The sequence below is a fragment of the Xyrauchen texanus genome, chromosome 15 (assembly GCF_025860055.1).
Source record: "Xyrauchen texanus isolate HMW12.3.18 chromosome 15, RBS_HiC_50CHRs, whole genome shotgun sequence".
Classification (NCBI taxonomy): domain Eukaryota; kingdom Metazoa; phylum Chordata; class Actinopteri; order Cypriniformes; family Catostomidae; genus Xyrauchen; species Xyrauchen texanus.
Genome location: NC_068290.1, coordinates 17,541,636 through 17,562,929, shown reverse-complemented (window position 1 = coordinate 17,562,929; position 21,294 = coordinate 17,541,636). Strand labels below are relative to the sequence as shown.

General features: G+C 37.7%; 1 protein-coding gene across 3 annotated transcripts in view; it reads right to left on the bottom strand.

The window, feature by feature from the left end:
- Positions 1 to 109: 109 nt before the first annotated feature.
- Positions 110 to 21,294, bottom strand: part of LOC127655624 (focal adhesion kinase 1-like) — a 77,860-nt gene continuing 56,675 nt past the window's right edge. For 2 of the 3 annotated variants that reach the window (XM_052143516.1, XM_052143517.1), the window contains 10 exons: positions 19,197 to 19,308; positions 15,557 to 15,643; positions 15,306 to 15,452; positions 14,741 to 14,821; positions 11,443 to 11,505; positions 6,944 to 6,977; positions 6,655 to 6,758; positions 2,463 to 2,618; positions 1,708 to 1,788; positions 110 to 970 (listed from right to left, as the gene is read on the bottom strand). In XM_052143516.1, the coding sequence (XP_051999476.1) occupies positions 758 to 970; positions 1,708 to 1,788; positions 2,463 to 2,618; positions 6,655 to 6,758; positions 6,944 to 6,977; positions 11,443 to 11,505; positions 14,741 to 14,821; positions 15,306 to 15,452; positions 15,557 to 15,643; positions 19,197 to 19,308 (1,078 nt within the window). In that variant the 3' untranslated portion in view covers positions 110 to 757. Of the gene's footprint in view, positions 971 to 1,707; positions 1,789 to 2,462; positions 2,619 to 6,654; positions 6,759 to 6,943; positions 6,978 to 11,442; positions 11,506 to 14,740; positions 14,822 to 15,305; positions 15,453 to 15,556; positions 15,644 to 16,027; positions 16,067 to 19,196; positions 19,309 to 21,294 lie in introns of all 3 variants that reach the window. The other variant, XM_052143515.1, reaches the window with a different exon arrangement.

The following is a 21,294-nucleotide window of genomic DNA, read 5'->3' as shown; positions in this document are numbered from 1 at the left end:
TATCGTAACATTGTCATGGTACTAGAGAATTACAGCTATTTCTCAGCACATTTCCACACTGTAATTATCTTATTCAAAACAGCATCCACAGGAAACATGATAACTCCAATTTATTTTAATTCAGTAATAGCTTTATTTTACCTCTAGGTGGCACAAGTGCAAAATATTTAACACTCTCCTTCTCAGTCCTAGAGAGAAGTGTGTGGAGTCTGCAAAGCAAAACAAGTCTCATCGAACTCATATTTTGCAAATCCAGACTCTTAGAGTCTTAGAAATACAGCTCAACTTTTATGATTCTACAACCAGAATCCGACCGAGTGATTTGTGGAGCTCGGGCTTGTCAATGAAACAGACATTTAAGATACAGTGTAAGAGTGTCTCTTTTCCTCCAGAGACTTTTAAAGCTCAGAGCAGCCCCAGATTCCTAGATCTCCTTCTCGGCTTCGAGTCACGGATCCACTTAAAGCAGATCTCCCAGTCCCACAAACGCTTCACTGAAGGGACCAGACTGCTCTGGAAGCGATCCAGTAATTACTTGTTCAGTCTTGATGAGTCCAGTCAGGCTCATCCATTAAATAAATCCAGAGCCCTCTTCACAGGCACCCGTGTTCTGCAATGTAGCTTGAGTCAGTGAGTGAAAGGAGCCCATGAATATATAAGTATGTGCTGGTGTGTTTCTGGGGCGTCAGTCTGCTGTGCTGCCGTAATGTGCGTTGGTTTCCTCTTGCCTCTTTTCTAAACCACCCTAAGCCAAGGGCTAATGCAGCCGTGCCTGGCACAACATCTTCAGCCTGGCCTGGTCGATCACGTCCAGCAGGTTCTTGGCATCCACGGCAAGAGCATGTGCAGCTGTTAGCATCTGTTTCTTATAGTCCTGTTGCAGGCTGGTCATGACATACTGCTGAGCTAACTTCATCTTATTTATCAGCTCGGCCAAGTCAGAATTTAGAAGCTTCTGAGCCATTTCGATCTGCAAAAGAACAGCAAGAGTAATTGTTAGCTAAGTGTCAGTCCGTCTGATGCATTTTGCAATAATGTGATAGGCTAACTGTTAATAACTTAAGAGTAAAGGCACATAGGTTTTTTTTAAATTCTGCCAGAAAACAAAGTTGTGTTTTTAAGGTAGCGGTTTGGGAGTTTTGTTGGTAACACTTTACAATAAGGTTCCATTTGTTAACATTAGTTAACATGAACTAACAATGAACAGCTTCACAGCAATTATTAATCTTAATTTCAACATACACTAATACATTATTCAAATCAAAAGTTGTGTTTGTTAGCATTAGTTAATGCACTATGAACTAACAAGATCTAACAATGAACAATTGTATTTTTTTTTAACTTTCAAAGATTAATAAATGCTGTAAAAAATAATATCTTCATTGTTTGTTCATGATACCATTGCATTAACTAATGTTAATGAACGGTACCTTATTGCGAAGTGTTACCATTTTGTTTGAGGCACTTACTAGGAAGTAAACAATATTTCCATGTCCAGAATTGTATATTTTGCTTTATATCTGTAAATCAGTATGAGCAGAAATTCTGGTCACAAAGTCAATGCACATTTTCTGCTGTTTTTCAGTTATATGAACAACCGTTTGCAGAGACTGCTGACCTATTATTTGAATGGCTATGCGAGACTACCGATAGCTGAGCAGGCAGAAAGGACATTGAGCATGAGGGTTTGTTTGTGCATGTGTTTACCTCTCTGTGTGTGTGAGCTGGCAGTAAGGGTATGGTCTCATCCACAGTTGCCAGCAGTGTTCTCAGTGCTAATCCCACTTCCTGAAACACACACATTTCCATACAGAGAATGTATGGATTAGATTTTTTTTTTTTTTTATTATTATTAGAATCTAAATTCTGAATGAAAATCCTTCATACCAACTCCCTGGAAAACAAAAGATGCCTTTAGTGTCCTTACAGTTTTGGGGAGACTAGGACTAATTGCCACACAGGGAAGCTGTCAAAAGGGCTATAAATCTCAGCAATGATAAAATATGGAGTAAAAGTCAAATTGTGCATGATTGTGTTTTTGCTAAAAGAGGTTTTGTATTTTAAGTTTCAAAGACCCAATTCAAAACTCTCTTAAATTACAATATTTTATGTGAATTCTACCCTCCAAAGTACTTTTTCACTATTATCATATTCTTGATACATCTCTTAGGTAAACAAGCTAGCACAATCAATGCACACTGGCACACATTCAGGCAAGAGTCAACTACTGTATATTATGAAGGCAGAGTTTTACCGAAATGTTTAAATATGCTATTAGAACAGTCAGTTTGGGGCATGTTGAAATAATGGTGAAAAAGTTAAATACCTTTTTTTTTTTGCCAAAACTTTAAGGTATGTGGCAATGTAGAAATAGACTCAAAGTATTTAGTGTTTTTAAAAAGGGTGAAAAGGGTGTCCCCTATTACACATATACTGTATGTATCTGTCTGTATGTGTCATACCTTCACCATGGGCACATATTCCTCTGGAGGAGCTGGCTGGATTTTACTGGACATCTCAATCACAGCCTTCACCAGCCCTGTCACATTTTCATAGACTTTATCATTGGACCGATCCAAGTTAGCTGTTGGGGGAGGGTTGATCTCCTGAGGCTGAATCTAAATGGACATAAAATACATATTTCACACAAGTTTGAAAATACAAGTTTTCAAATGTATGAACTGAATTTCATTACGTCTATATGAACATATAATATATGTAAAAAATATAGATCACCTACATTAATAAGGATTTAGAATTTTATTAAGTTTGTATTATCAAATTCATGTTACTGGACAGACTGTTATGGTACAGATTTTATATGTTTCACACTAGGTGACAGTAAAAGCAACTTTTGGTGACCAATCACCCTTTTCAATACTGAGCTGATTTGATATCCCTCTGCACACCCTTGATGATGACAGGACAACAAGATGAAAAAAGGAAAAAATATGCCCATCTTGAAAGAATGAGGCAATATTTCGATGGAAACTTTCATGTCTTAGCAGGCTCCCATAAGAATGATTTAAAATACTGGCTAGCTCAACAAAGAAGCGGACCCTGGGGCCTGGGTAGCTCAGTGAGTAAAGACGCTGACAACCACCCCTGGAGTTCGCGAGTTAGAAACCCAGGGCTTGCTGAGTGACTCCAGCCAGGTCTCCAAAGCAACCAAATTGGCCCAGTTGCTAGGGAGGGTAGAGTCACATGGAGTAACCTCCTCGTGGTCACAATAATGTGATTCGCTCTCAGTGGGGCTCGTGGTGAGTTGTGTGTGGATGCCACGGTGGATGGCATAAAGCCTCCATATGCGCCATGTCTCCGCGGTAACACGCTCAGTCTCAACTGAGATTCGTCCTCCGCCACACGGATTGAGGCGAGTCACTACCCCATCACGAGAACTTAAAGTGCATTGGGAACTGGGCATTACACATTGCTGATAAAATTAAAAATTAAAAATAAGCAGACCCAAATATCAAATCTATCCCAACCAAATGACACATAGCCTCCACTAGATGGCACTACAAAAGCACTAATCCTAGAAAAACACATGGGGCAGAATGTATACAGCGCTTAAAGCATTTAAGAGTTTAGTCTTACAGTAAGTGTCAAATTTTTTTGCTCTTATTCCTAGGTGCTGTAAGCGATATTAGCCATTCTAGAACTCCCAGGAACCGCTGAATTAGATGCCCCCTCTTTCCGAAAAACACTTCCACCCAAAGATAGCGTTGAGACCATCACCTTCTCACGATTGTAGTAATAGTAGCAAAAAAAACTGTTATGAACCTATGACATTAAAAATTAATTACTATTAATTAAACTACACTATGAGAATGTGCAAAATTATTGACAGGCAGGAAACACATCACAGTCTTCTGACTGGCTGACTAAAGAATGTGTCTGTGGCCCGCAGTCACATTTTTCTTTGCTGTTTACACAGTCTAGTGCTGCCACAGAGACTGGTGCGATATCTCAGGACACTTATTCCAGTGATATCTTTCAGGGAGTAGGACATTTTTCTGTATCCATTCCATAAAATAATTGCTTGCAGAACCTTTAAGAATAAGTGTCATGCATAAATCTTTAGAACTGTTAAGACATGGTCTCAGCTGCCAAATTATTTAAGAGTGCTGGGCAGGCATCTGTGCTATGTTGAAACTGCACACTCTCCACACCAAAAAAAAAAAAAAAAAGTTTGTTAGACTTACATGATAAACCTTTTTTACTATTTATCGCAGAAATGAACACGTTAAATTTCCCATCCCTAACATGCATTTCAAATTTTTTGTATTCTTCAATTTGCACATGGTTTGGAGGAGATCATTGATCTAAGACCATGTCCGTAACCAGCTATGCAGTGCACTGAATCTTTAACTAAATATTTATTAAAAAAAGTTTTTGTATTATTGATCAGTTGTAAATTACAACGCTGTTACTTGTTACTTTTCTCAGTGCTGGTCAGGATGGACCAATCACAGTTGTTTATTATCACTGGATAAGAAATGATTGTGCAGATACTTCTGTGGTGGTTTTCCTTACACAGGTACAAATCATTGGGATTGTCAGCTTTTTAATTTAGTTATTAGATGTCTTATGGATAAGGTTTGTGCTGCCTTTATGTGCTTTTTTAACTTAAAAATGTGCATTGTATGGACCAACAGAGAGGAGATATTATTCTAAAAATCTTTGTGTTCAGCAGAAGAAAGATATTCATACTCATCTGTGATGCATGAGGGTGAGTAAATGATTAGAAAACTTCCTTTTTGGGGAGAACTATTCCTTTAAGAATCAGGCTTAGACTTACTATATAATAACAAAAAGATCAAACTCTTACACTAAGTCTTACGTTTTGCTAAAAAGTCATTTTATTCAAAGCTTAGGACTACTTTAATTGAGGAGTGTTATACACATGGCCCCTGATCTCAGTCTAAACAAAGGACATGCACTGAGATACAGATCTACACAGACAATTTAGTTCCGTTAAGTACATAACTGAGTTATGATTATAAATGATATGCTTGAGTAATGACATGGCAACTGTTAGAGAGGGCACAAACACAGACAGAGACACATAACACTGAATCTACAGGTGGTCTTACCCTCCAGGGCTACCAGTACAAAAACAGTGGAAGAACAGAGGCACACAGCAAAGGGAAAAGAGTGCAAAGAGAAAGAAAAAGAGAAATAAAGGGATTCATGAATATAACTTTACATATTCATGCTGCAAAGAGACAAAGTGAAAACAGGCTGGACTTACTGCATAATTCAGTGTACAAGTCAATATAAAGTATTTAAATCTCACATTTGTTTTTTTATTGCTTGCCAAATATGTTGCACTTTATATATGTTTTTTACTCACCCTCTTGCTGTTCCGAACCCAAAACCTAATTTCTTTCTTACAAGAAACACAAAAGGACATCTTAGGCAGAATGTTAGCCTCAGTCGCCATTCACTTTCATTGTGTGGAAAAAAGATGCAATGAAAGAGAATGGTGACTGAGACCAACATTCTGTCTATGAAAAAAAGAAAGTCATACAGGTTTGGTACAACATTAGGTTGAGTAAATGATAACAGAATTTTCATTTTGAGGGATCTTTCCCTTTAAAAAAATAGAATTACGTTGACCAAACTCAGAGCTTAGAATTTCTACATTATATTCATTACATTATGTTCTCAATATATTTAGACAATCCAATCTTGCATTTAAAAAAAATAAAAAATAAATAAAGATTTTCCACTTACCAAACACACACATACGTCAAACTCTTAAAACAACAAGACTAGAATTATGTAGGCATTGTTTTTAATTATATTTTCCATTCTGCATTGCATTTCTGCTTTTGACTGCAAGACCCCATGCACACTGACCCACAGCATCAGAAAAACACAATGGAATGGAAACTGCTGGACTCTTGTTGTGCAGGGATCTTTTTAAGAGAGACCCTGCAGAGCATTTGTGTATGTGTTTGTAAAAGGGGCTTTAGGAATGAAGATTGTTTTAATGAGGCTTGGCAAAACAGTATCTGTTGGCATGCTAGCTGCTCCTAAAGGCAACCCATGAGTACAAATGCTGATCTTACAAGTTTTTCAGTGCGTGTGTGTGTGTGTGTGGATTTGGTGGGAATAAAAACTTTGTGGTTTAAAACAGCAAGCAGTGATTATTGTAAAGTTGCACAGGCAGACTGCTCATCCAAAATAGAGTTATTTTCCATGCGGGTGTGTAAATATGCCTTGGCAAATACTGACTAGATTTTCATTTTGAAGGCACCTTAGATTTTAATGTAGTCAGTAAAAGTAAAGGTCTATTCACACCAAGAACGAATATTCATTACAAAAAGATTTTGAAAAGTACACTGAATTCATACAGACCCATTCATGCCAAGCATGAATTGTTGTCTTCCAACATAATATGGAGATAATACAGAGAAATCTTTTTTTTCTGTTCTTACATGGGGTTTGCCATTGTAGAATAGTTTTCAAATCGAATAATTAGTTTTTTTTTTTGCCAAGCAGAGCGACCTATTGTATAGGAGTACATTTACTTTTCATTTAACCTGATGAATTGTCATTTAGGTCTTGAGTACTCGGAGTGATTTGTCTAACATATTATTTTTACATTAGGTGTGAATAGGTCTTGCTATGTGGTAGTTCTGATACCTTCACGCCTTCATTGTAGCTATCTGTTGGGTTAAGACCAGACACTCCAGTGGGGTGGCTGGGAGCTCCAGGCCGAGGTGGCTTTTTAGGAGGTGCTGCATGCTCTGAGGACGACAAGCAATAAGGAAGTCAGTCTAAGTCTGTCTGAGTTTTTTTCTATGTAAGTGCATTCCATTTGGGCCTGCTTATGAACCATTTGCACTTCTCTACAATTCCCTGAAATAACTTAAACAATTTCAGAATTACATGAAATGGATAGTTCATGAAAATAATAATACAAAAAACTCACCTGCTTTTCCTATAGGTTGATAGATGTTTCCAATCTGCAAAATACACAGAACAACACAGTAAGTTAAAAATATGCAGAAGCCAAGACAGACTGTGCCATATGTGTTGTTGTGGTCTGGGTGGGGAGTAGCCTGGATGCCAGGCATGCCAACACACACACACGCGCACACACATGCCAAGACCACAGAGAATCAACGAAGACAGCCCAATGGAACAGGATAGACATTCTAAACCACTAAGGCAGACAAACAAGAAACTGAAGAGAGCTTCTGTCATGAGATCAGCTTGATCCAGATCATGGCACACATTAAATACATTCATAAAAACTGCACTACATTACTAAGCACTACACAAAATCACAACAACTTTCTGAAGAACGGCAGATGAGTAGCATGAAACGCAACATGTTACATGACCACAACTATTATTTAGTTGTTCGCTGAAGCCTGACTTTACAATCTCATTAGTCTCTTGTAGCAGTCAAGCTTAAAGAAACTAGTAAACTTCTGAGGTGTTTTTTTATTAACATTAGCAGTGAGTGATATAGGGCAGATTGGGTTTCTTGAGTGTTTACTATAAGCCTGAGACTACTGTTTATCCACAAAAAAGCCCTTGTCCTATGTCTGCCCTTTATTTCACAGATTTGTTGATAGATATCCAGCTATGATGGCAATTTCACATCAAGTCATTTTTTCAGAACCGTACACTAAAGCTTTTGGTCACATTTTTTATGCCTCCTTGGATGTGAATGCTAAAACAAATGCATATGAACATGCTTCACTAAAGACATGATATGTAAGGAATAAATGACGACGGGCCGTTGAATTATTAGAAAAATAATGCACACCCGGGGTGGTAATGCGGTCACGACGCGAAGCGGAGTGGCCGTTACACCTCGGTGTGCATTATTTTTCTAATAATTCAACGCCCGGAGTCAATTATTCCGCTTATACTACAGTTACCACACCTCGAAACATTGTTCAGATGATGTGATTCTAGACGTTTGTCAAGTTTTTGTCATTAAAACGCTCTTGTATGTAGGACTAATTTCTTACGCATCTAATCCCATGCCTCCGTTGCTAATTCCAAAACGTCATTTTAGAGTTAGTAACGGAGGTTTGAGCCACTGACAGCAGACTAATGCAGTTATTAGTGTAGTTATTAGAGAGACAGAGGTTGCAATAATGAGACAGAAAATCATGTGCGTCATATTATTTAATTTATTTATTAATTCATACGTTATAATTCATTCGTTAATTCGAACGAATTTATTTATTAAAATTAAACTGCACGTTAAACACATTGACAGCCCAAGCTGTTGTTTTTTTGGTGTTTTCTTCATGTTTTTCAGCCCTCGAGTCGGTCTAGCTGTTCTTCGCTGATTGTTTTATGTCTTTTGTTGTTGCCGGCTGCCTTTGATGTCCTCTTCCGTTTATTTGTTTTTTCATCTGAGCTATCCAATACTGCGGTCGCCCAGTTGTTAAAATGTTTATGTTCACCATAAATATTAAAATTTACTTCCGGAAAATCAAAATAGTCTGTCATTTTTTTTCCTCTTGAAGTTGAAGTGGATTTGTCGCTGTCACTTCTTGTTATGAATTGTATCCTATTTTCCGTTATTACAGTTGACTACGCGAAGTGATATGGAACTGTAATGCGGTCAAGACCTGCCTGGAACTACTTTAGCCGTGCGTTTCCCTGAAAATAATTGCACACCTTAGAATGTTCTCAACCAATCAGAATCAAGCATTCAACAGCCCTGTAGTATAAGCTGAGATAGTGTTGTGCGATCTTCTTCATTGTCAGATCGTCCTATCGTCAGCCTGTGAGATTGGCAATACACAATATTATTGCGCAGGGGGCAATCATTTTCTTATTTGCTCATTTATCGTTGTCCATCATTTTGCGAACAAAGATAAAGAAAATGTCCCGTCACCTATTTGGCAATATTTAGTTTTTAAACCAGACGTAAAAGGCGAGCCTGTGGATATCACACAGGCAATTTGCAAACTTTGCACAAGTTGTGCCGGTGAAGGAGTCTCAACCCTATATATACATTTGCATGCCCACCACCATATTGATGCTGCTAAGCCAGCACCAAGAAAAGCTGTGGTCGGCAAAGATCGAAGTCAGCCATCTATCATCGGAGCTTTTGCAAAAAGCACCAAGTACAAACGAAACAGTGAAATGTGGGCACAGCAGCGCACAGCAGCGGTCTACAATTATATCGCAAAGGAGATGTCTCCTATCATACAGTTGAGTTTTAGAGATCTACTTTAAACCTTTGACAAACAGTTCAAGCTGCAAGTACTTCACCAACACTGCTATCCCAGATCTGTACAATAAAACGATGGAACTAAAGATTTGATGGCGGCTGACTTTGTCGCTTTGACCACAGATGTTGTCAAACATAAACATGACCCCCTACATGTCTGTGACAGTCCATTATATTTCGGAGGATTGAAAACTGGAGGCAAAATGTCTCGAAACGACATTCATCCCAGAGAACCACACTGCAGAGGTATGGATGGTTATATCATTTTTAATCGTATAATAATAACAGCAACTTATTGCAGTGTTATTAGAAGTATCATTACAATGTTATGTTAACGTGCTATGCAAAGAAAAGGAAATGCTGATGAATGACGATGCCGTTTTCACCATGGCTCAAGCAAAAACTGTATAAGAATGATGTGTCTCTTTTATAACAAGCACTCTTGACATAATTTGTGAATATAGGTCTATCACCTTGAAATTTAATTATGATGTGGGATGTAGTTTTGTAGTCTGTTTTTAAAACATTTTCAATGTTTCATTTTTATAAACCTCAGATGCGTGTGTCGGTGTCGCAAGTGTCGGTTATATGCGGTGATGTCGATGTGAAAATATGGCAGGGCAAATTAATTTTAATATTAATTTGATGATAATAATAATAACAGCCTAATAATAATAATACATTAATGGAAAATCAAGCGACATATCGTCTTGATATCGTCAAAGGCATCAGCTAATGCCGATATCTCTGACTCGTCTATCGGCACAACCCTATGTTGAGATTTATCTTTCAAAATTGTCTGCAATATACAGTACAGTACAGTGTGGACCGAAAGCCTGAGATCACTAATGAAAATGCTTCACTCCTGCATTTTTCTCACTTATCTTTTATATTATCAGCATCGCAATACAAGTGAAAAGTTTAATTCCAAAATGTACATTAAATTCTTTGTGTTTGTTACACCTCCCTTTTGTTTTAAAGGGGTGATAACATGAGGAATCAAATTTTCCTTGATTTTTTGACATATAAGAGGTCATTGTACTATAACATACTGCAAATTTCAGAACTCAATCTCCCACTTCACTGCAAAATGAGCATTTGCATGGTTGCTGCAGAATATTTGTAATCAAATTTAAGACTTTTTAAGACCATTTTTAAGATCTGAGCAAATCATATTTAAACAACAATATATCAAATGTCTATAAAATATACATTATAAAATGCCTATTATAAATTTCAATGTTCATTTTCTACCATGTAGATGTGATCTGTGCAAATGACAACAAACTGATTTAAGGCTTATAGTTTTTAAAATTGATATATTGAATTTGTAATGCCTAATTTACCTAAGAGCAGAGAGCTATTCATAACAGTGGCAGTTTATGAATATTTATGAATTCTTAAAGGAGCAGCAGCATCGAAACAGAGCGTTTCTCTAATATAATAAGTAAATCTCAAAGAACACATTAAAATACTAAAAAAAGGCATGTTATGACCCTTTTAAAGACTTAAACTTTGTGGAAAACCTGATGATCCATCCAACCATGATGTGAGAATGTTCCAAAGAGTATCTTGTGTGCTTCAATGGAAGCAAGAAAATCTGACCTTAAGGAGTTAACATGGTTAATCTGAATAATTTGCTTATTTGATTATTGACCTAGAAATAGTGCAGTCTTAAAATTTTCTTCATTTTGTAACTTTTCGTTGTTTTATTTTATATAGAATCCTAAATATCTAAAATGTATCTATATTTTTCCAGGTTTAAATGATTATTATGATTATATTGACCTATATATATATATATATAAAATTTAAAAATTAAACCAGGAAAAATATAGATACTTTTACATATTAATAACCTCCCAAAGAAAACTTTAAAGTGAAAATCCTCTGCAAACTGCATGTGCAGAATTCCCCCAAAGCAACAGTTCACTCCCATCTGCAGTAAATTATATAATATATGAGCATGAGCTGAAACACCACTATGATTAACATGACCTCTCAGATCTTGTTTTCAGAGCATAGAGGCAACTTGTAAATTCTTCTATAAACTGTATTATATCCTTCAACAAAGACTGTTTACAAAATAAAATTGCAACAAGATAATTAACCTTAGCCAATATGATATTGCACAACAATTAATTTCACTCTAAAGATTTATTTCACGTTGTGTTTCTTAAGATGTATCATTTGAACTAAAGAAATAAGAAAACAATGAAACTCACTGGTCCCTGAAGACTTCCATCTTCACGGTCAGTGCTGCCTCTGGAACTTCTGCCATCAGGCTTCTGCCACACACAGAGAGAAAATGACAAACCTGATACCACAAAGACAAACCCATGACTGATATCTGTTGTAATAATTCACGTGATTAATCATCTCATTGTGTATAAATCACACATCGTTTGTTGTACACATGGCTGTTTGGATTCATCAAAAATATCTAGATAACTTTGGAAAATATCACCAGATCTACAACATCTAGTGTTTTGTTTCACAGGCACTGAATGCATATTAAAGGCTTATTCTGCTTCTTTCCCAATGTTTCCCCAAAATAAAAACAAAATTTGTCTCCTTGTAGTAGGAGTCTGTTTTATCTTATTTACAGATTTTTACTATGTACAAATGAAGTTTCATCTGTAACATCTAATGCAACTTGAACTACTCAACTAGTCACACAAGCAATTATAATCAGATCAGAACTGAAACTAATGTATCCCGCCCATACTGTAAAATCGCTAAATTAACTGAACACAAACCAATCCGACTCCTTTACAGCAAGCCAACACTTCAAATGACAACACACATTTCATAGTCCTTTGAGGTTTCTATAACTAGGCTTATGTCCAGGTCATTTCACGATTCTTCAAAGTTAAATTACGATCAGAGTTCACCAAATCACTAATTCAATCAAAGTGGTTCTTAAAGCTTAGCTGAAACAGCAGCCTCCCTTCCCCTTTCATTCAAGTTTACCATACCAGTTTTCCGAAGCAGGATTTGAAGACCTGCATCTTCCCAGCTGTTTCTCTCTGGTGTTTCTTAAACATGGAGCAGAACACGGAGTGGATCTCCATTAAGCAAGTGTGTGTGTGTGTGGGTGAGAGATAAGTCAGAGTGTGTGTGGAGTGACTTGTGTCCTGTTTCCCTGTAATTCTGAGACATATATGTACACACTGACTCACTCACAGCCAACAAGCCCCGACTCAAAGAAGCCAAGCCCTTTTTCTGTTTTACTCCCTCCTCCTTACTTTTCCTATTTCTTTCTCATTCCCCAACTCGGTTTTCTCTCTCTCTCTCTAGTTTTCATCATGTGCATATAACATCTAAGAGAAAGAGGTGTGGGGAAAACAAAAAAAATCTATATTTCAAAGTATCACGATATTTTGCCTCATGATTATAAACTGATTTTCAAGTTTTAGTCAAATAAATGTTTAAATTAATATTTAAGGAGAAAAGGAGATTGAGCACCTCTCAGAGCAAGAGGGAGAGAAGACATATTTTGGCATTAGATCAACACGCCTAAATTCCAAGCTCAGAATCAAAGAATATAAGTCTATAATACCAATAACTTTAATTGATTAGTAAGAATGATCCTTCGTGCATCTATAGTACCAGGTTTTTCATGTTACAATAAACATGCTGGAATCAAGTTGTGCCATTTCCTTACTTAATTTTAATTTACTGACACTGATGCGCCTATGCTCAATGCTACTTCTATGGATCTATGAAGTAATCCAGAAGTTAAGTACTTGTTGCGCAAAGCACTGAAGTGACGATGACTGTGAAGTGAAGTGATCAAAAGATTGCAATATTTAGAAGTTTTGAAAAGCAAAACACAAAACTTGGCCCCTGTTGATTCCCGCCTCCACTAAGAAATGAAGAGATGAAAACTTCCTCTGATCAGCAATTTAACTTTCAGCAGAAGCAGGTCAGGTTGAGTGCTAACAAAACCTTTCATTACTGAGGAATTCCTCAAAACTGCACCCGTATCAAACAACCTGTATCAAAACCACATTCATCCACTCACAGCATCAAAGAAAGTCAGAGAAAAATATGCTTTATATGGGCATGTTAATACTGAGCTGACATTACATTTTAAGTTGTTTATAAGAAGTAAGAGTTTAAGCAGAATGAATGTTGTTTGCTGTGGTGAAGCTCTGAATGCCCATTTTAGTCTTTCTGTGAGACAGACTGAACATAATGACACAGTGAAGATACAAATGATGGAGACTGGAAGCCAAAATTTGGCATACCACAAATGAACACACACTTGTACAAATACACTCAGTAAAACTTATGCACATAAAGACATGCGTATACACACATACCAGTGCCCAATAACAAAATCTCTATGAATGCATTGCTTTGTGTTCTTTGTAACTCCACAACAATGCTAAATAATTTGCGATAAAAGCCCCTAACAACAGAATTTCAGTAAATATTTGTTTAGTAACAATGTTTAAATTACACAGCACCACAATCTAAATAAATAAACAAATACTTAAAATAATGAGCACAGAAAATAAATATGAATTGTGAGGTTCGCTTGCAACAGGAAACGGCAATTGGTGTAAACCCTTATTTTCAAACAAACATTAAACCAATTGTAATATTGTGTTATTGCTGCAACAAGGAGGAAAATGGAAAGGAAGAGGAGAAAAAAGGAATAGGAAAGTAAAATGAAGAGAAAAGGAGAGAAGAGGAAGAGAAAGTGGAAGAGGAAAGGATGAGGAGGGAAATGGAAAGGAAGAGCAAAGAAAATGAAGAGTAAAGGAATAGGAAGGGAAAAGTAAAAGAAAGAGAAAAGGTGAGGAAGAGGAAAAGAATAGGACGAGCAAGACACAAAGATGAAGAGGAAAATAAAGATGATAGGATAAGAGTAAAAATGGAAGAGGAAAAGGAGTGGAAAGTAAATGAAGAGAAATCGAGGTGGAAAGTGATATGAAGAGGAAAGAGGAGGAAGAGGAAGGGGAAAATGAAGAGGAGAGGAAAGTATAGGAATTGAAAGAGAGGAGAGGACTGAAAAGAATAAAGGAAGATGAAAGGCATAGGAAGAAAGAGTAAGAGCAAAAGCAAGAGGAAAGAAAATGAAAAGATGAGGAAGAGAAAAGAATATGAAGAGGAAAGGAAAGGAAGAGAAAAGGAGAGGAGAAGGAAGGGAAAAGGAAAGGAAGAGGAAAGAAAAGGAAGAGGAAAAGAAGAAAAAAGGAAAAGAAAAGTTAGAGTAAGAGTAAGAGAAAGAAGAACAGAAAAAGGAAGAGAAAAAAGAAAGAGGAAAGAAAATGAAGAGGAAAGGAATAGTAAAAGGAAGAGGAAGGGGAAAAGAATTGGAAGAGCAAAAGAAAGAGGAGCGCAAAGGAATAAGAATAAGAATACGAAGAGAAAGATATGTGAGGAAAGGAGAGAGGACAGGATGAGGAAGAGCAAATGAACGGGAAGAGGAAGAGGATAAATGGGTGAGGGCAGGATGACGAGCAGATGTGAGGGAGAGGCAGAGGTGGTAAAGGTGGGTGGGATCTGTACCAGTAGTCTCTCCTCCTGCTCCAACCAGCGTTGATCATCCTCTATCTGCTGCTGCTGCAGTAACAACTGCTCTTCCATCAGCTGAGACAGACCACAACGCAGAGTGACAAACACACACAGATTTGTATATTTTACACTCTAGGTATTGCATGTATTACAAACAGATATGATGACCCAAAACAATACAGCAGTTCAGAGCACAGTTCCCAAACATTAGTTAGCTGCCTCACTCTCTATTGTCTACATAGACAGCGACCTAGTTAGGCAGCATCAACTTTAAACAGAAATGGAAGTGACTGATCTGAGATGCTCTTTGTTTCATCTTGGATGATTTTTTCCACCACATCTCAATACGTCAAATGAATGCCTTTTTAATCAAGGATACTTGCAATGCTAGCTTAAATTTTGGCCAAAATGAGATATCTTCTAAGGCAGCATAAGTTTGTTGTGTACGAAGCACACTTGTGGTGCCTTAAAATGCTGTCTATGTTGGTAGCTCACTAGGTTTTTGAACTGCTTAGATTTCAGTCCTCAGAAAACATTATGCAGACTATTCTCTTCTAACCTCCATGCTGTGGTTCCACATGAGATCCTGAGGAGCTCTACGATGGTTCCAGCTGTCGTGGGAATCAAGTCCCATCCCTGCTGCCTGAGGAGGGTACATCTCACCAGGCACAGAAAGCAAGCCGTGTGGTCCAGAGTTCCCTGCCATCTACAGAGTCCAGAAAAATACAGCGTTAATGCATATACGAGTCAAACTTGTATAGTCTTCATGAACATTCAAATATTCCATATCAGATTAATAAAACACTGTACCTGATAATGATTGTGCTGGCCCATTTGCTGAGGACTGGGGTAAAATCCTTCGCTGGAACGAGGACTTGGATAACCAGGTCGGCTAGGCTGTAATCATACACACAACTCTGTTATTGTCCTTGTACATGCTGAGCAGTCAGTCTTTAGGTTAGAAGATGCTGTTAAAATCAGTCCACTGGACACATACAAAATCCTTGTGCATTTTGTGTGGACAAAGATTTCAGGCTGTTGAAGGAGAATAAATAAATGATCAAACTTAAAATGCAAGCAATTAGTTAAACATTAACCCAAACACATAATCTATTTCTGAAATGTTACTCTAGTTATACATGGGAAAAGGAGAGGAGGGTTATTAGATATTAAGGGATTGGACTTGAAAATGAATGCTGATTGACAGGAGGCAGTCCTCATCTGAATGGCTGGGATATGTTGTGCTCAGCTGAGGGCAGCAAACAGCAAACATACTGATACCTTATATACCCATTCATAGAGAGAGTTGACTGACCACAGCTCCAGATGAGCAAAGGAGGAAAAAAGGAACAGAGGGAGAAAAGTTGGTGATAAACAGTAAGACACACCATATGCACAGAAATGTGTTACAATGGGAGATGGAGCAGTTCACATTTAATTCAAAACGGCTGAAACATTTCAGGACCCTCCAAACTTGAGACAGTGATAGGATTCCTTGTCTTTAGTGGAAGGACTACCAAAAAGAGCAAAACAACATCTTTATTATCAGTTTCCGTAATTGTTACTTTAGGAACCATTTTTATTTCATTAAGTGGGATGTTTTGGAGGAGGTGTGGGGTGAGAGGGAGTGAGTGTTTATTACAGCTGTCTCTGACACACAATTGTAGATTCACACAACGTGTCTGTTGCAAGTTAATCCTTAAATTTTAATGTGGGTTAAATATCTGGTCTATCACACAGTGCAGGTATATTAAGTTTACATGCACTGGAGAGGCAACATGCAGTTTTTCGCCTAAAATCACCTTTGATCATGACTAACAGTCAAATGTGCTCTATAAAAAAAACACTTTAGTGAAGACTTAAGAGCTGTTGGGTCACTGAGAGTCAGGGAAGAGGGCTGTAGGGTTACTGAGAGTCAGGGTAGTGGTCGGTAGGGTTACTAACAGTCAGAGAAAAAAGCTGTAGGGTCAGAGAGTCAAAGTAAAGTGCTGTAGTCTCACTGGGAGTCACAGTAAAGGGTTGTAGTCTCACTGGGAGTCACAGTAAAGGGCTGTAGGGTAACAGAGTCAAAGACAGTACTGTCACTGGGAGTCAGAGTATATGGATGCTGAGTCACTAGGAGTCTGAGTAAAGGTCTGTAGGGTTACTGAGAGTAGGGGTAAAGGCCTGTAGGGTCACAGAGTCAAACGCAGAATAAAGTTTCTGGAGTCAGACTATAGGGCTGTAGACTCACTGGGATTCCATTTATGGCTGTAGGGTCACCGAGTCACAGTAAAGGGCTGTAAGGTCATACAGACAAAGACATTAGAGTCACTGGGAGTATAAGGCTGTAGAGTCACTGAGTATATGGTTGTAAATCATTGGGTGTCAGTATAAAGTGCTGTAGGGTTACTGAGAGTCAGAGTAAAGGGCTGTAGCGTCACTAGGAGTCAAAGGTGTAAATTCAGTGGGAGTCAGGGTAAAGGGCTGTACAGAGCCACTGAGAGTCAGTACAAAGGGCTGTAGTGTCACTGGGAGTCAGAGTTAAGCCCCTAAGAGTCACTAAGAGTAAGACTCACTCTGCTATTATGCTCCTTTTTAATTAGTGTGCAACATCTCACCTGCAGCTAAAATTGCACGTTAAGATAAAAGCGCCTATGCAAATCTGATTTGAGTTATGTTAAATCCCTGGTATGCCCTGCTAACAGTCCTAGCACACCTGCCTGTGAGGATCTGTAGTGCACTTGGGTCAGCCTCAGCTGTTGCATTGTAGGATAGTGAGGGAGGGGAGCAGGGAAGTGGTAATGGCTGAAGAAGCAGCTGGGGCTGAGCTTGTGGGAACTGCTGGGTCTGAATGATAAGCTAGGCTCAGAGTATGAGTGTTCTGTTGTAGCGTTAGCTGGGACTGCATATGTGGTTGGTTAATGATGGTTTTGTTGCATGACCCCAGAGAAGAGGCAGACATCTCATTTTGGCGAAAGCAAAGGGGGAACTGGGAACCAAAAGGTTGCTGTAGAGGGTGAGGAGGAGCAGAACCAGACAGACAGTCCATACTGAAGCTATGCTGGATGGGGCATCTGTGGGAGGGCTACACATAACCATAGAAAATAAGGATAAATGGCAAAAACAGAAGGGATAACAAAAGTAGACATTTAGAGAGGTATGACATGGACAAGAATGCAGATTAATTGTGGTCTCTCTCACACACACACACACACACACACGGATGAATGACAGGTCTGACAGTCATGGATCATCAGTCAGGGAGGGGAGAGGGTACAGGATGATTGAAAGTAAGTGTGCGAGGTGCTGCAAGCCACACAGAGCAAATGGAGGTCCCGGGTGCCTAATTGCAGAACTAGGTGTGAAAGATCAGCCATGCCTATCAATCACCATAATGCAGGTAGCACAGGACATTGAAGAGTTTAAAACAGTCAAAAAAAAAAAAAAAAAAAAAAAGCAAAAATCGAGGTTATATTGAGGCACTTACAATCCTAGAGAATGAGGCCAAATTTGAGGGTTAAAGGTAGAAATGCGACACTTATCATTTATAAAAGTACTTACCGTGAATTCTTCTGTTAAAACTTGTGTATTATTTGAGCTGTAAAGTTTTTAAAAATCATAATTTTTTACAGTCGTTTAAGGGTTTGTTGACATTACATAATCATGTCAACAAAGTTGTAAAATTGGCTATAACTTTACACAGAAATGGTAAGGAAGCAATTTTATCACACTAAACTCATGTTAACACTCATATTGTTTGTCTTGTGGCTATATTTTTGGAACAGTATTTTAACAAATACTGGATGGTGCCCATTCACTTCCATTGTAAGTGCCTCACTGGAACCCAGATGTTTGCTTATTATTTTTAAAGAAGAGTCAAAATCTTTTGTTGTAATCAATATTATGCCACATATCCTTATTATATAGCAATATTATTTTCCACAGCCTGCTCAGACAGATGAAGGGAATAGTTTGCAGAGAACCATGCGGAAAGAACCATTTCAGTACGTAGAAAGCTAACCATAACAAATGAAACAAAAGATTGATGTAGTATTTTCTCATGGGACCGACTGATTATCCCCACAACGTCAAAAATATCAGGTTTTACCATCCACAACGTAGGGAATACATGGGCGTGCGCGACACACACACACACACACACACACACACACACACACACACACACACACACACACACACACACACACACACACACTTATGCTAGGCTGACAACTGGTGGCACACTGTTAACCTTAGTTATAAATCAGTTGTTTCAGATCAACTCCGGCTGTAATAAAAGTAAAAATGTAAGAACCACAAATGACACTGCAACTAATAAAACCAGATATTGATGCATTATTAACAATTCTTTTACACAGTACAGTATATAGACTGTACATGAAAACAGTTTAAGCTATAGTAATCAGCAAGTTTAACTAAATGCGTGGCCCAGAGCAGAGCTACTTACTTTGGGTGGTGCCTCATCCGAGCCTCCGGAGTCCCAGGACACGGGGACCTGTCTCCTCATCTCCATACGGCTACGTTCCTCCTGTTGAGCCTTTTCCTCCGCAAGGATAGTACTGCACACACACCAGTGGAAAACACTATCAAACAAAAGCATCCTTTCCCAATGGACGAGTCTTATATCCTGAATCAATTGTCTTGAGAGATCAAGAGCTGTAAACAAACTGAGTGAAGTTTGGATCCTTGCAGTTTGTGATCACTCTTTATGGAGTAGAGAAAGAAGTATTTAGCAGAAATGGTGAGTAATGTGTAATTCTGATGTTTTCATTCCAATCACTGGTAAATTACTGTGGAGTTCAAGAAAAAGAGATCTCCAATATTATGTAATCAGTTGTGAAATGTAGAGTTGCTCTGTCATCACAGATTACTGACTGTACTATACCAACTCATACACTGACGACTACAGTGGAAAATAAAGGCTACATTCAATCAGCAATGTTACAAGAAACACAGCTTAATGCCTGAAGTACTGTTCAAACTATTGCACAATCAAATACGTTATGACAAGCCGCAAGAAATGTCAGACAGCCCTCAAATAAATAAGAGGGCAAACATCTCATCACATTAATATTAGGCTGTCAAATCTATTAAAATTGAAAATTTAATTGATTACATAATATGCTGATTAATTGCTAGGAAAAGCCCTCAAACTAGGGATAGTTTTAAGACATTACATTAATGTGGCAGACGAAAAATAAAAAAATGTGGCTTTAAAAGTATTTTTGGTTATTTTCTATATCAATATACATAATCCTCCCACTGGAATACAGTCCACAGTAATCCAACTTTCCAATTGAGGTAAAGCAATTTTCCGGGTTCAATACAAGTTTAGCTCAATCGACAGCATTTGTGGCATAATATTGATTAACACAAAAATTTATTTTGACTTGCCCCTTCTTTTCTTAAAAAAAAAAAAAAAACAACAATTTAAAAAAATCTGGGTTCCAGTGAGGCACTTGCAATGGAATTGAATGGGACCAATCTATAAACATTAAAATACTCGCTGTTTCAGAAGTATAGCCACAAGACGTGTGTTTACTTGATTTTAATGTGATAAAATTGCTTACTAACCTTTTCTGTATAAAGTTACACAAAAGTTTACAACTTTATTGCCATAACGATGTAATATCAACAAACCCAAAAACGACTGTAAAAATGACAATTTAAATAACTTTACAATTTAAATAATAGATGAGTTTTAACAGAAGAATTAATGTAAGTGCTTTAATACAATTATAAGCTTCACATTTCTGCCTTTAAACACTTTAAACACCCATTCACTTCCATTGTAAGTGCCTCACAATTACCTTCATTTTTAATTTTTTTAAAGAACAGGATGGACCAGTCTAAATAATTTTTGGTGGTAATCAACATTATGCCACAAAAGCTGTTGATTGAGCTTAACTTGTATTGAACCTGGATTATTCCTTTAAAGGCAGTTTTAAGGGCAGTTCACAACCCAAGATGCTTTCTTGAATTCCTTCTCAAATGTTTTTCCATTACTGATCTATGTACACATGTGTCATACGGACATCTTTGGCCCTTCTAGCTGGTTATTTTTTATGCCACTTTGCTCCGACATTAGGAAAACAACAGAGCAAAATTTATGTTATTTTTATGTATTTTTTGTTTAATTAATTGTACTAAAGCATAAAAACTGACAGCTTAGTTTTCTCCCTGTTCTCAAAAGCTAGACTGCTGCAAGTAAAAAGAGAAGTTGAGCATTAATACAAAGATCTGCAAACACTCATGAATTGTATACTGCCATAGGGTACATATAGTTTCAGGGTGTGGTCTGCACACAGCAGCCCCCAGTACAGAAAAATCACGTTCCAATACATCTTCAAAGCTGACCTTAGTTGTTGACTACAAGACTCAAATGCTAGAAATGACCCTAAAACTCACAATGCAGCCTAAACATTATTGATATGTGAAGATCCTACCTGCAGTCAGAGAAGCTTTTCTCTTAGAGGTGGATGGATGTCGCAAGGCTGGATTGTATTAGTTTTAGTAGTCAGAGAATGCAAGCTGCCTGACTTAGA